This window comes from Pan troglodytes, chromosome 20 (assembly GCF_028858775.2).
Source record: "Pan troglodytes isolate AG18354 chromosome 20, NHGRI_mPanTro3-v2.0_pri, whole genome shotgun sequence".
Lineage (NCBI taxonomy): Eukaryota > Metazoa > Chordata > Mammalia > Primates > Hominidae > Pan > Pan troglodytes.
The window spans coordinates 20,339,950-20,353,255 of NC_072418.2; the positions used below are offsets into that span (position 1 = coordinate 20,339,950).

At 52.7% G+C, this 13,306-nt stretch overlaps 1 protein-coding gene across 8 annotated transcripts in view; it reads right to left on the reverse strand.

The window, feature by feature from the left end:
• Positions 1-6,687, reverse strand: part of UNC13A (unc-13 homolog A) — an 86,863-nt gene extending 80,176 nt beyond the window's left edge. For 4 of the 8 annotated variants that reach the window (XM_054673133.1, XM_054673132.1, XM_024351414.2 and 1 more), the window contains exon 1: positions 6,505-6,685. In XM_054673133.1, coding sequence (XP_054529108.1) covers positions 6,505-6,526 — 22 coding nt within the window. In that variant the 5' untranslated portion in view covers positions 6,527-6,685. Of the gene's footprint in view, positions 1-6,504 lie in introns of all 8 variants that reach the window. The other 4 variants (XM_054673135.1, XM_063800600.1, XM_054673134.2 and 1 more) reach the window with 2 other exon arrangements.
• Between the last annotated feature and the right edge of the window lie 6,619 nt (positions 6,688-13,306).

Here is a 13,306-nt window from a genome sequence, read left to right on the forward strand (position 1 = left end):
GTAATTCACGGAAGGAATGACGTCACCTCCTCCATTAATCCTGGGAGGTTGAGCTAAGAGCTGTCCCCCAGAGGCGCGGGCAGGCGCTGTCCACGGTGCTGAATGCTCGGTCCCACCCGTGTACCCTCAACGAACTAGGCTCCCTCCTGCGAGTGGCCCTGGGGGACCCCTCTTGGAGCGCTCCTCGGGCCCCAGAATGCAGTGGACTCTCAGAAATGTCCTGCACTCAGAACCGCCTTCCAGAAAGCTTTTAGTCTCCATTAATAAAAACATCATCATTCATTTTTTTTTTTTTTTTTTTTTTTGACGGAGTCTCACTCTGTAGTCCAAGCTGGAGTGCAGTGGCGCGACCTCGGCTCACTGCAACCTCCGCCTTCGGGGCTTAAGCGATTCTCGTGCCTCAGCCCCCTGAGTAGCTGGGACTACAGGCGCGCCACCATACCCAGCTAATTTTTTTGTATTTTAGTAAAGACAGGGTTTCACCATGTTGCCCAGGGTGGTCTTGAACTCCTGAGCTCAGGAGATCTGCCCGCCTAGGCCTCCCAAAGTGCTGGGATTACAGGCGTGAGCCACCGCGGCCGGCCCATCATTGATTTTTCATGTCTTTTGCTCACGATTATTGGGCCTTCCCGTAGGCCAGGAGTCATGCCAAGGGCTCTGCAAGCCTCATTAGAGAGTTCTGGCAAACGTAGATGGTGGATGCTACTCCTGTGCCCATTCCACAGATGAGCACACCAAGGAATGCAGAGGATGTGAGACTTGCCAGGAAGTGGTGGACTTAGCAATTCACACTCAGGCCTGCTGGACCCAGGATGCCCTTATTGGCACCTTGCAGAAGAGGTCCATTGTATGTGGAAGAAAAGTGAGGCCAGGTTAGGGAAAGGGTTAGGCTGCAGCCCTGAAGATGCAACTCTGGAGGGCATCCCATGAGGACGGTAGGAGCTAAGACCTAGATGCAGCTCCTCCTAGCTGGAGGGTATCAGGGACTGAGTAGTCAGGAACGGAGGGATGTGTGAAGGCTTCTTAGGCAAGGAGCAGGGGAATAGCCCCGAAGAATGGAGAGATTGTGACATGTCTGTTTACTAGATGCATGAGAGAAGAAAGCAATCCTGGCTGGGCACAGTGGCTCATGCCTGTAATCCCAGCACTTTGGGAGGCCAAAGCAGGTAGATCACTTGGCGGTCAGGAGTTTGAGGCCAGCCTGGCTAGCATGGTGAAACCCCATCTCCACTAAAAATACAAAAAATTAGCTGGGCATGATGGTGTGCATCTGTAATCTCAGCTACTCAGGAGGCTGAGGCAGGAGAATTGCTTGAACCTGGGAGGAGGAGGTTACAGGGAACTGAAATTGTGCCACTGCACTCCAGCTTGGGCAACAGAGCCAGATCTGTCTCCAATAAATAAATAAATAGAAAGAAGAAGGCAATCCCAGGGCAGATCGTCACTCCACAGAAGGGACTTGGCTGTCTCCGAGGTCCTGGGGTCTGAGAGAAGGCTCAAACTTCTCCTGCCAACCCCAGTAGGCTCTGGAGTCAGTCAGCTCCACCTCTGGCTCTGTTACACCAGGCAAGTTGTTAAAGCTCCCTGAGCCTCAGTTTTCCTCATCTGTACAAAGGGGCTACTGTGAGAGTTAAAGAGGGCATGGGCATAAAAATCCTTAACATCGTGCCTATGAAATGCTGGGCTGGGCACGGTGGCTCGAGCCTGTAATCTCAGTACATTGGGAGGCCGAGGCAAGAGGATCACTTGAAGTCAGGAGTTCGAGACCAGCCTGGCCACTAGAGATGTATTTGTATTTTTAGTAGAGATGAGAAAACCCATCTCTACTAAAAATACAAAAACTAGCTAGGTGTGGTAGCACGTGCCTGTAACCCCAGCTACTCGGGAGGCTGAGGCAGGAGAATCGCTTGAACTTGGAAGGTGGAGGTTTCAGTGAACCGAGATCACACCACTACACTCCAGTCTGGGTGACAGAGTGAGACCGTGTCTCAAAAAACAAACAAACAAACAAAAAAGCTGGATAAATGGGGTTTGTTGCTGATATTATTGTCAGTTGTGAAGCAAACCCACCCTCACCTAAATTCACTGATTTGTTCATGTCATTTATTCATAAAATGTTTATAGAGCCTTTAAAACATCAGTTGGGCGTGGTGGCTCACACCTGTAATCCTAGCACTTTGGGAGGCTGAGGAGGGTGAATCACTTGAGCCCAGGAGTTCAAGACCAGCCTGGGCAGCAGGGCAAAACCCTGCTTCTGCAAAAAATTAAAAAGAAAAAAGTCAGCCGGGTGTGGTGGTGCATGCCTATAGTCCCAGCTACTTGGGAGGCTGAGGCAGGAGGATCACTTGAGCCCTGGAGGTCAAGGCTGCAGCAAGCTGAGATCATGCCACTGCACTGCAGCCTGAGTAACAGGCTTTGAGTGAGACTCTGTCTCAAAACAAAACAAAACATCAAGTGGCCTGTGCAAAATGCTGTGAGGCACATAGGAAGATCTGGAACTAACCCTTCACACCACCATGCTTTTGCTTATGCTGTTCCCTCCACCCAGAGCACCATCTCCCTCCTGCTCATCTCCCCCTCATCACATCTTCTGAGACTCAAGTAAATGGTGGTGGTGGAATCAGGGTAGGCTTCCCAGAGGAAGAGAGCCCTGGATACCCCACTCCTCAGCTCCCTTAGCCCTCCCTCATCTCTTTCATTCTAACCCCATGGGAGGTGCAGGAGTGATGGCTAGGAATAGGGCTGGGTCCCAGAGCCAGGAACAGTGCCTGGTATACAGTAGGTGCTCAATTAATGCTTGTTGCATAAATAAAATAAGTGACTTCATGAAGGAACCAGGTGGCATTTACCATTCACAGCCTCAGGATCCTGCCAAGACCTAGTGAGTGGATTAAGATGTTGGGAAGCAGCGGGGCACCACATGAATAAATAAATGAAGGGGGCAGAGATAAGGCCCATACACCATACGGGGTGGTCTGCTATGTGTTGGTGCTGGGTGTATACACAAGAGCTTGCATTTGCCTGTACTTGCTTGGGTATTTGCAGCAGTAGTTGGCTCATCTTACCAGGGCAGGCAGGTGCCTGCCTCTACATGGATATGAGTGTGCGTGTGTGCCGAGTGTGTGCACCATTTAAGTGCAGGTGGGAGTCTGCACATGTGTGTCTAGGAGTGGGGTGTCACTACATCAGAGACACACTGGTGTGTGTGAGCTTGTGGGTGATATGTTAGGTGGAAAACACACATATTGATGTTTGCATGTGTACATGGATGCAGTTCTGTGGCAGCTGTATTTGTTTATCTGCATACATGTATGCACTTGTGTGCAATGAAATACTCAAATGTGTATTTACTTGTATGCATCATCATCCACTTGTTGAAAGGGGCTGCTTTGAATGTCCAGGCAAGTGTTGTCATGTGCATACACACATGGCTTTGACATGTGCTTATATGAATATATATGTGCTTCATGGGGTTGGGGACCTTAACAGATATGTATGGGTACATGTCTGAGTGTTAGGACATGAGTGAATCTTTTTTTTTTGAGACAGAGTCTCACTCTGTTGCCCAGGCTGGAGTACAGTGGCAGGATCTCAGCTCACTGCAACCTCCACCTCCCCTATTCAAGTGATTCTCCTTCCTCAGCCTCCCGAGTAGCTGAGACTACAGGTGCGCGCCACCACACCTGGCTAATTTTTTGTATTTTTTAGCAGTGACAGAGTTTCACCATGTTGGCCAGGCTGGTCTTGAACTCCTGACCTCAAGTGATCTGCCCACCTTGGCTTCCCAAAGTCAAAGTGATGAGATTACAGGCCTGAGCCACTGCGCTCGGCTGGACATGGGTGGATCTTTATGTGACATGTATATTGTGAACATTCATCAGACACGTGGATACATCTATATGCGTGCTGGCAGACACACACACTCACACGTGTGTTGCTGGGACTATATCTGTAGCGGCAGACTGTGTCCTATATACACGTGTATGCTTGTGTTCACACAGGCATTTGAGTACACACGTGTGCCTATGGAATGTGCCTTCCCAGGCACATGGTCTGCGTAGAGCCTTCATACATCCTAAGCATTTGTGTCCACACAGGAACAAGTCTGGGTATGAATGTGTGTAGGGATTGGCAAACGCCTGTGGGTCCCCGGTGGAGGGGAGGGGGGGCAGGTATTTCCTCAGCTGAGCTCAGGCAACACGGCAACCCATCTCAGCCTAGCTTCACTCCTGCCAAGCCCACCCCAACATCTCTCGTGCTCAGCCATCCCAGCCCCTCCCCTCTCTGGGCACCATCCCACCTCTCCCTGGGAGACTGGCCTCACCCAGCACTTCTCCCTCTCCCCACCCCTCCCTGCCTCCTACTCCTCCTCACTCCAACCTCACACCTCCCTTTACACCTGAGGGCCTTACCTCCCACCCCTGTCAACCTCTTCCCCAGCCTTGCCCCTCCCAGCGATTCCTCTCCACTCAGCCGGGCCCCTCCCTGTAAAGTCCACAGAATCCAGCACAGTCCTCCCCCAACGTCTCTGTTTCTGGAAGCCTCATCCCTCTTGCCTCCTGCTGCCCCCCCTTAATGCCACCCCCGCAGCCGAGCCTCCTGTTTGCGTCAGAGTTAAGGGTGAGATCCCCGCCCCCCCCACTCCACTAGGCAAACCTTCCAGAGAAGCCCAACTTGGAGGATGTGAGGCGGGGTGGGGCGGGATGCTGGGGGGAGAAGAGAGAGGATAGAGGAGTCAGCCAAGAACACCCACGTCGGAACCTCCTCCAGTGCCACCTTTAAGAGCCCGGCTACTTAGAGCTGGGGGAGAGGTCAGTAGGGGGTCTGGACATTCAAGTTCTCCTCCCATTCCGTCCTCAGGCCTAGGCGGTGGGGGTCGCCTAGGGGTCTCTTTCACTTCCCTACTCCCCTAACTCCATAGGCCTGGAGGCTAGGGGATGGAGGAGTTGACCTTTGACTCTAGGGACCCTTCTTCTACCACCCCCAGCCCCGTCCAGCAGAAACGAGCTTAGAGAAAGTAGGCCCCTGTCCCTTTAAGAACACCCGCGTCCACGCCGGCCCAGCCCGGCCTGATTTGCACTCGGAAGCTGCCGCGGCGGGGAGCGGGCGGGCGGGGCAGGGTTTGTGAATGAATCGGCCGAGGGGGAGGGGAGGGAGGAGGAGGGGCGGCGGGGGCGGTTCCCGGCTCCCCGGCCTGCCCACCCTGTGTCCAGGCAGCAGGAGTTCAGCACACGCACGCTTCCTGTCGCCCGAGGTCTCCCGAAGCCTGCCGTCTCAGGCTTGGCAGACACACCCCTTCCCCCACCCCAGCCTTCTTGAAATGGGTGGGAGTGACGGGGGGACCCCAGTCCTTAAGAACCAGGGGTTCAGAGCTCTGTAGGCGTGGAACGGCGGTCCACCTCCACCCCTGCCGCCCAAGGTCTCCCAGAGTTTGATTTCTCAAACGGGAGTGCCCAGAACGCCTGGGTTCGGTTGGGCTGGATTCCCCACGACCCCAGAGCCATAAAGGTGTGGGGTGGGGGGTCATGCCCCTCCCACGTCTCCCTCCCTCCTCCAACCCCAACGCAGAGCGTGGGCCTGGGCGTGGGCCTCTGTGCAGATGGCGTTCTGGCCCCAAAATAGCTCCCCCCCCCCCACCTCACGTCTCCCTCCCTCCCTCTCTCCAGTGCAAAGTGGGTGAGGTGAGGATGGGCCAGGAGGGGGACCAGGAGACATTGCTCTTCCAAGAAGTAGGCTCCCTGCCGAGAAGGCCCTGAAACGTGTTTGGGAGAACCGGAGGGGGCAGGGAGCGGGAAGACCTTCTGGACATTCCTCCAACCCCCTCACTCGGGAGGCCAAAGAGTTAACTGGAAAAGCGCCCCCAGACCTCCAGTCACAGCCCTCTCTGGACGCTGGGAGGGGTCTCCTGTCTCCACACTCCCCCCACTCCAGTCCTCTTTACACCCAGGGCTGGGAGAGTCCTAGAACTCGTGGATGCCCTGATGGCCAAGCCCCTCTACCTATATCTTACATCCCCACGGCTTGGAGAACCCTCCCACCGCACTCTCCTTCGAATTTCCAGCCGGGTCCGCGTCCATGAGGACCCGTAACCCAGCCCACAACACCAGACCCCTTCCAAGCACCCCTGCAGGCTTCAATCAAACTACCGAGCCCAGACTCTTCCTCACTGACCCTCTAAAAACCCGGTCTACACAGACGCCCCAGTCTAGATCGTTTCCGGGTAGAACCCCGGATACCCGTCCACGTCCACACGGGCCTCCGCGTTCAGCCGCGTCCACACGACCCCTCCAGCAGCGGCCACCAGGACCCCCGAGAGCCCTGCCGCGTCTACACGGATCACCCCCTCCGGGGCCCAGCTGCGTCGACAAGGGCTACCCCTCTCAAAAGTCCAGCCGCCTGGACTCGGGTCACCCCCCCAGGAACCCCCTGGGAGCCGCATCCACGCGGACCCCGACCCCAGCCCGCGTCCACACGGGTCCCCCGACCCCCAGCCTCGCCTCCTACCTCCAACGCAAAGCAGAGACATGTCTCCGGGCTCGCAGGCGGGCCGGAGGCGGCCGGGCCGGCTCTGTCGGGTCGGGCTCAGCGGCCGCTGGGCTGGGGCATCTCCCGGCTGCAGCCCGCGCTTGGCTCACGCCGGGGCCCGGCCGCCACCGGCCATCTTGGTTCAGCACCGGGGGCGCGGACAGCGCCTGACGTGGCGCTGATGCGGGGCGGGCAGGCGGAGCCCAGGGACGCCTGATGGGGCGGGGGCGCTGCGGGCTGGGGGGGCGTTAAAGGGCCTGGCTCCGGGAAGGGCCACACCTCCTCGTTGCAGGGGGACAAGGGGCGACGGCGGCCCCCAAGCAGGTTTCCTCCTGTGCAGACCCTCACCTGCACTGAAATGGTGCACGTGCCCCCGCCGCCCATGCATGGACATTCCTGCCCTGGTAACCTGGGCAAACGCCTCCCTGCAATACTCAAGCAAGTACAGGCAAATGCAAGCTCTTGTGTGTACGCCTGGCACCAGCACCGGGCAGATGGTCCTGTTCTCTGAGTATCTCTCTTCCTCTGTCTCTACGTCTCTGTCTCTCTAACTCTACTGCCTGGTCTCTTTCTCTCCCTGGGTCTCTGTTCCTCTGACTCTGTCCACTGCTCTCTCAGTCATGTGTCTCTTAGCCTCTCTCTGTAAAGTCTTTTTGCAGCTCTACTGCATCCTGTCTAGGTCTCTCTCTATGTCTCTAAGCCATCCAGCCCATGGGTCCTTGCCCACACTCTGAACTCCTTTTCATCCATCAATGTCTTGTCTGAATATCCTCTCCTCCAGGAAGGCTTCCCTGACTGCCCCAAGCTGAGCCTTTGTTTCTCCTCTCTGGACTCCCACAGCCCCTATCCCTTCCTCTGATTGGGCCCTGATCCGAACGAAACTCTGCCACTCCTCCCCACTTTAATTTTTTTAGATGGAGTCTCCCTCTGCAGCCCAGGCTGGAATGCAGTGATGCAATCTTGGCTCACTGCAACCTCTGCCTCCTGGGATCAAGAGATTCTCCTGCCTCAGCCTCCCTGAGTAGCTGGGACTACAGGCGCATGCCACCATGCCCAGCTTTTTTTTTTTTTTTTTAGTAGAGACGAGGTTTCACCATGTTGGCCAGCCTGGTCTTGAACACTTGACCTCAGGGGATCTGCCCATCTCGGCCTCCCAAAGTGCTGGGATTCAGACCTGAGCCACTGCGCCTGGCCCCCTCCCCGCATATCAAACTCGGCAGCTCCATGTGGGCCCCTTGCCCTGCAACCTGCTCACTGTATCACTGGCACCTAAACTAGCATGAAAGGCTGAGCCCCACAGGGTCTCCTGCCCCCAGCCCACATGAAAGAGCTTCATAAATGCAGAATGTGCATGGAGTTGAGTGAGGCCATTGTTCAAAACCAAACTCTGTCTCTCATCACAAGCATGGCCTTGGGCAGGTCTTGTGACCTCCTCGTGTCTCAGTTTCCACACCTATAGAATGAATATGATAACAAGTCCTGCCTCACAAGGTTGCTGGAGGTATTACATGAGTTAACATGTGAAACCAGTTGTAATTTTTTTTTTTTGGAGGTGGAGTCTCAATCTGTGGCCCAGGCTGGAGTGCAGTGGCACCATCTCAGCTCACTGCAACCTCAACCTCCAAGTGATCCTCCTGCCTCAGCCTCCTGAGTAGCTGGGATTACAGGCGCTCGCCACCACATCCGGCTAATTTTTTTGTATTTTTTGTAGAGACGGGGTTTCGCCATGTTGGCCAGGCTGGTCTCAAACTCCTGACCTCAAGTGATCCACCCACCGTGGCCTCCCAAAATGCTGGGATTACACGAATGAGCCACCGCGCCTGGCCCCAGTTGTAATCTTAATGCCTAATAGTAACCATGTTTGTATCTGTCACTGCTTTAAATTTTTTAAAAAATCAGCACAGCTAATTTTTGTATTTTTTGTAGAGACAGAGTTTCACCATGTCGCACAGGCTGTCTCAAACTCCTGGGCTCAAGTGATCCTCCCGTCTCAGCCTCCCAAAATGTTGGGATTACAGGCTCATGAGCCACCATGCCCGGTCTTAAATTTTTATTAAACATCAATGAGTAGATGTTTTATTAAACACTGATAATCAATAAAACATTGATGTTTTATTAAACATCAATGAGTAGATAAACTATGAGGAGCAGGCTTGGATAAAAAAAATTACCATCGACCGGGCTCGGTGGCTCACGCCTATAATACCAGCACTTTGGGAGGCTGAGGCGGGGTGATCACAAGGTCAGGAGATCGAGACCATCCTGGCTAACACGGTGAAACCCGTCTCTACTAAAAATACAAAAAATTAGCCGGGCGTGGTGGCGGGCGCCTGTAGTCCAAGCTACTTGGGAGGCTGAGGCAGGAGAATGGCATGAACACGGGAGGCAGAGCTTGCAGTGAGTGGAGATCATGCTACTGCACTCCAGCCTGGGTGACAGAGCGAGACTCCATCTCAAATTAAAAAAAAAAAAAAAAAGACAGAGAGAGAGAGAAAGAAAGAAAGAGCAAAAGAAAAGAATAGAAAAGAAGGGAGGGAGGGAGGAATGAAGGAAGGGAAAGAGAGAGAGAGGGAGAGAGGGAAAAAGGGAGACAGGGAAAGAGAGAGAGGGAAAGAGAGAAAGAGAGACAGAAAGAGAGACAGAAAGAGAAAAAAGAGAAAGAAAGAAAAGAAAGAAAGAGAGAAAGGAAAGGAAAGAAACAAAGAAAAAGGAGGGAGGGAGGGAAGGAAGGGAGGGGAAAGAAAGGAAAGAAATCATTTTCTGTCCCAGCGTCATAAAGATCTTCCCATACGTATTCTACATTTTTTGAGTCTTGTCATTTGCAATCATGTCTTGACTTCTCTTGGAACTGATTTCTGAGTGTGGAGTAAGATAAAGTCCAATCGCATATTTTGTCCATGGGGATGATCTATTGTCCCAATACCCTGTAATGAAACTCACAAAGCAAGTTTTCATGCATGTGTGGATTTAACAGCAAGCATAGAGCAACCAGAAGTCAAGCAGTGCTGCTGGATGTCTGCCCACCTGGAAGTCTGGTCTAGGATCTCTCTTCTGTCCCAGAGGCTGATCTATTCCTGGTAGAAGCTTTGTGCTAATCGTTTACATCTGCCAACACCAGTCACTCATCTTGCTCTGCTTCACAAGCATCTGACTTATTCTTTGCTTTCTTCTCAGCTTTTTGGGTTGCATGGAGAAACTCAGTTGGGACTTAGATTGGAATTGCATTGAATCTATAAACCAAATCAGGAGAATGAGCATCTTTTGTGATAGAATCTTTCAAAGTGAACATACAGTGAATAATTCCATTTATCTATCTTTCAGCAAAGCTTATAACTTTGGGATTTTTTTCTAGATGCTTTGAGTATTTGGTGCTGTGGATAAGTGGCCTATTTATTTGGGGGACAGGGTCTGACTCTGTCACCCTTTCTGGAGTGCAGTGGTGCAATCATACCTCATTATAGCCCCAACCTCCCTGGCTCAAGTGATCCTCTTGCCTCAGCCACCCCAGTAGCTGGGACTACAGGTGTATGTCACCATTCTTGACTAATTTTTTATTTTTTGTAGATATGGGGTCTCCCTATGTTGCCCAGGCTGGTCTTGAACCCCTGGGCTCAAGCGATCCTCTTGCCTCATCTCCCAAAGTGCTGGGATTACAGTCGTAAGCCACTGTGACCAGCATCTATCAAGCTTTCTCAACTTTTTGTAAACCCAATAATTAGATGTGCACATTCTTTGGGGGTTTATTGCGTATGAGGATGTTATCTGCAAATAAAGACACTCTTTTTTTTTTCTTTTTCCTTTTTTTTTTTTTTTTTTTTTTTGAGGCAGGGTCTCGCTCTGTCACCCAGGCTGGAGTACAGTGGTGCGATCTTGGCTCACTGCAACCTCTGCCTCCCACATAGCTGGGATTACCCTCCCCAGGCTCAGGTGATCCTCCCACCTTAGCCTCCTGAGTAGCCAGGACTACAGGTACACACCACCATGCCCAGCTAATTTTTTTTTTTTTGAGATGGAGTCTCACTCTGTCCCCCAGGCTGGAGTGCAATGGCGCAATCTCGGCTCATTGCAACCTACACCTCCCTGGTTCAAGCAATTCCCCTGCCTCAGCCTCCCGAGTAGCCGGGATTAGAGAAGGGACAAGAGTGAGTCCAGGTCAGGCAAGCCACCACGCCCAGCTATTTTCTGTATTTTTAGTAGAGATGGGGTTTCGTCACATTGGCCAGGCTGGTCTCGAACTCCTGGCCTCAAGGTCTCGAACGCCTTGGCCTCCCAAAGTGCTGAGATTACAGGCGTGAGCCACCGTGCCAGGCCTAAAGACACCCTTAATTCCTCCTTTCCACTCCTCAGAACTTTCATTTCTGGTTTTCTTTAGTAAAATGCCCAGCACCATGTTAACAGGCATTCCTGCCTTGTTCCAATTCTGAAAGAGAATGTTTCAACGTTCATCATTGATCATTTGGATCCAATTAATTTTTAAGCCCTGGTGCCTCATTTCATTCCCACCAACAGCATAGCTCGGCTGATTCGAAAGGTATTGATTTGAGCTGTCTCCTCCTCCCTCCAATTAATTATGCCATGCTGCTTCTGTCTTCTCTTGCCCTCTCTTCTCTGTGGCCCCCTCTTTTTTTTTTTTAGACACAGTTTTGCTCTTGTCATCCAGGCTGGAGTGCAGTGGCATCATCTCAGCCTGCAACCTCCGCCTCCCAGGTTCAAGCGATTTTCCTGCCTTAGCCTCCCAAGTAGCTGGGATTACAGGCATGAGCCACCACACCTGGCTAATTTTGTATTTTTAGTAGAGACGGGGTTTCACCATCTTGGCCAGGCTGGTCTCGAACTCCTGACCTTACGTGATCCACCTGCCTCGGCCTCCCAAAGTGCTGAGATTACAGGCGTGAGCCTCCACACCCGGCCGGCCCCCTCTTTTATTTATTTATTTATTTACTTATTTTTGAGACAGTCTTTGTCACCCAGACTGAAGTGCAGTGACAAGATCTCGGCTCACTGCAACCTCCATGTGGCCCCCTCTTAACTTCATTCCCCTCCAGGTGCATCTGCATTTGGAGCCTTTGCAAACCCTGTGTGACTCTCTGTGTCTTTCCATCTCTCTTCTCTTGGCTTCCAATTTCATGCTTTCTCTCCACCACCCTAGGAAACCCACAAAGAAAAATAATTGAAAGAGAAGTGATGGGAGATAATGTACAGGCTGGTGAAAAGTACAACCCCCCCACCTGCAGTGAGGCTACCACTGCCAGCAAATGCAGACACATCATTCCTGCCTTGCTGAGCTCCAGGGCTTCCCCAGGGACCCTGCTCTTATCAAAACCTGCCCACCCCCGGTGCCAAAAGCAGCGATGAAAACATCTGGGCTTTAGATGAGAAGAGTTTCACGGCACAGCATCTGTCCAGCTCAGCTTTTGAATGGAGAATGAATGGTAAGAGCTTTTTTTCTTCTTTTTGTGAGATGGTGTCTCACTCTGTCACCCAGGCTGGAGTGCAGCGGCACAATCACGGCTCACTGCAGCCTCAACCTCCCCAGGCTCAGGTGATCCTCCCACCTTAGCCTCCTGAGTAGCCAGGACTGCAGGTACACACCACCATGCCCAGCTAAGTTTTTTTTTTTTTTGAAATGGAGTCTCTGTCGCCCGGGCTGGAATGCAATGGTGCAATCTCGGCTCATTGCAACCTCCACCTCTCTGGTTCAAGCAATTCCCCTGCCTCAGCCTCCCGAGTAGCTGGGATTACAGGCGCACGCCACCACACCCAGCTAATTTTTTTGCATTTTTAGTAGAGAAGGGGTTTCACCATGTTGGCCAGGCTGGTCTCAACATCCTGACCTCAGGCAATCTGCCCCCTTCGGCCTCCCAAAGTGCTGGGATTACAGGCATGAGCCACCGCGCCCGGCCCCAGCTAATTTTTTGTACTTTTGTAGAGATGAGGTTTCATCGGGTTTCCCAGTCTGCTCTTGAACTCCTGGGCTCCAGCAATCCTCCCACCTTGGCCTCCCAAAGTGCTGGGATTACAGGCATAAGGTACCCGCACCTGGCTGGGCAGAGCTTTTTCTAGCAGCCCCAATCCAAGGCAAACTTGCTTGGTCTTCAAATAAATTCCCAGTCCTTACGGGGTGCATTTGATGTTCCTGGCACTGCGCAAAGCTCCATGGAGTAGACGGATACTGATGAGACGTCAATTTGTTCAGCCAGCATTTGCTGGTGCCATCTGGATGCTGGGAACTAAGCTTGTCACCAGGTTCTGCCAGGCGACGTTGTCCCTAGCATGGGAAGTGGGAATGAATAAGCAGGCAGAGGAAGTCAAGGACGATTATGAGGCAATGAGAAGGGTCTGGTGATAGAGAGGGATGGAAGGTGTGGGGGAATCTGCTTCCTGGAGGAGGCAACACGAGAGCCAAGATGTAAAAGAGGTGGAGCCAGGCAGGGAGAGAGATGAGGGACAGGCATTCACAGGACAGGTGCAAAGGCCCTGAGGCGAGGCTGTGCCTGGTGTGTTGGAGAAGCCGAGAAGGCTTGTGTGAATGAGTGAGGGGGGGAGAGGAAAAGAGAGAAAGGGGACCGGACATGGTGACTCACCCCTGTAATCCCAGCACTTTGGGAGGCCAAGGCGGGCAGATAACCTGAGGTCAGGAGTTCGAGAGCAGCCTGCCCAACATGGTGAAACCCCGTCTCCACTAAAAAATTACAAAAATTAGACAGGGGTGGTGGTGCACGCCTGTAGTCCCAGGTACTCCAGAAGCTGAGGCAGGAGAATCACTTGAGCCTGGGAGGCA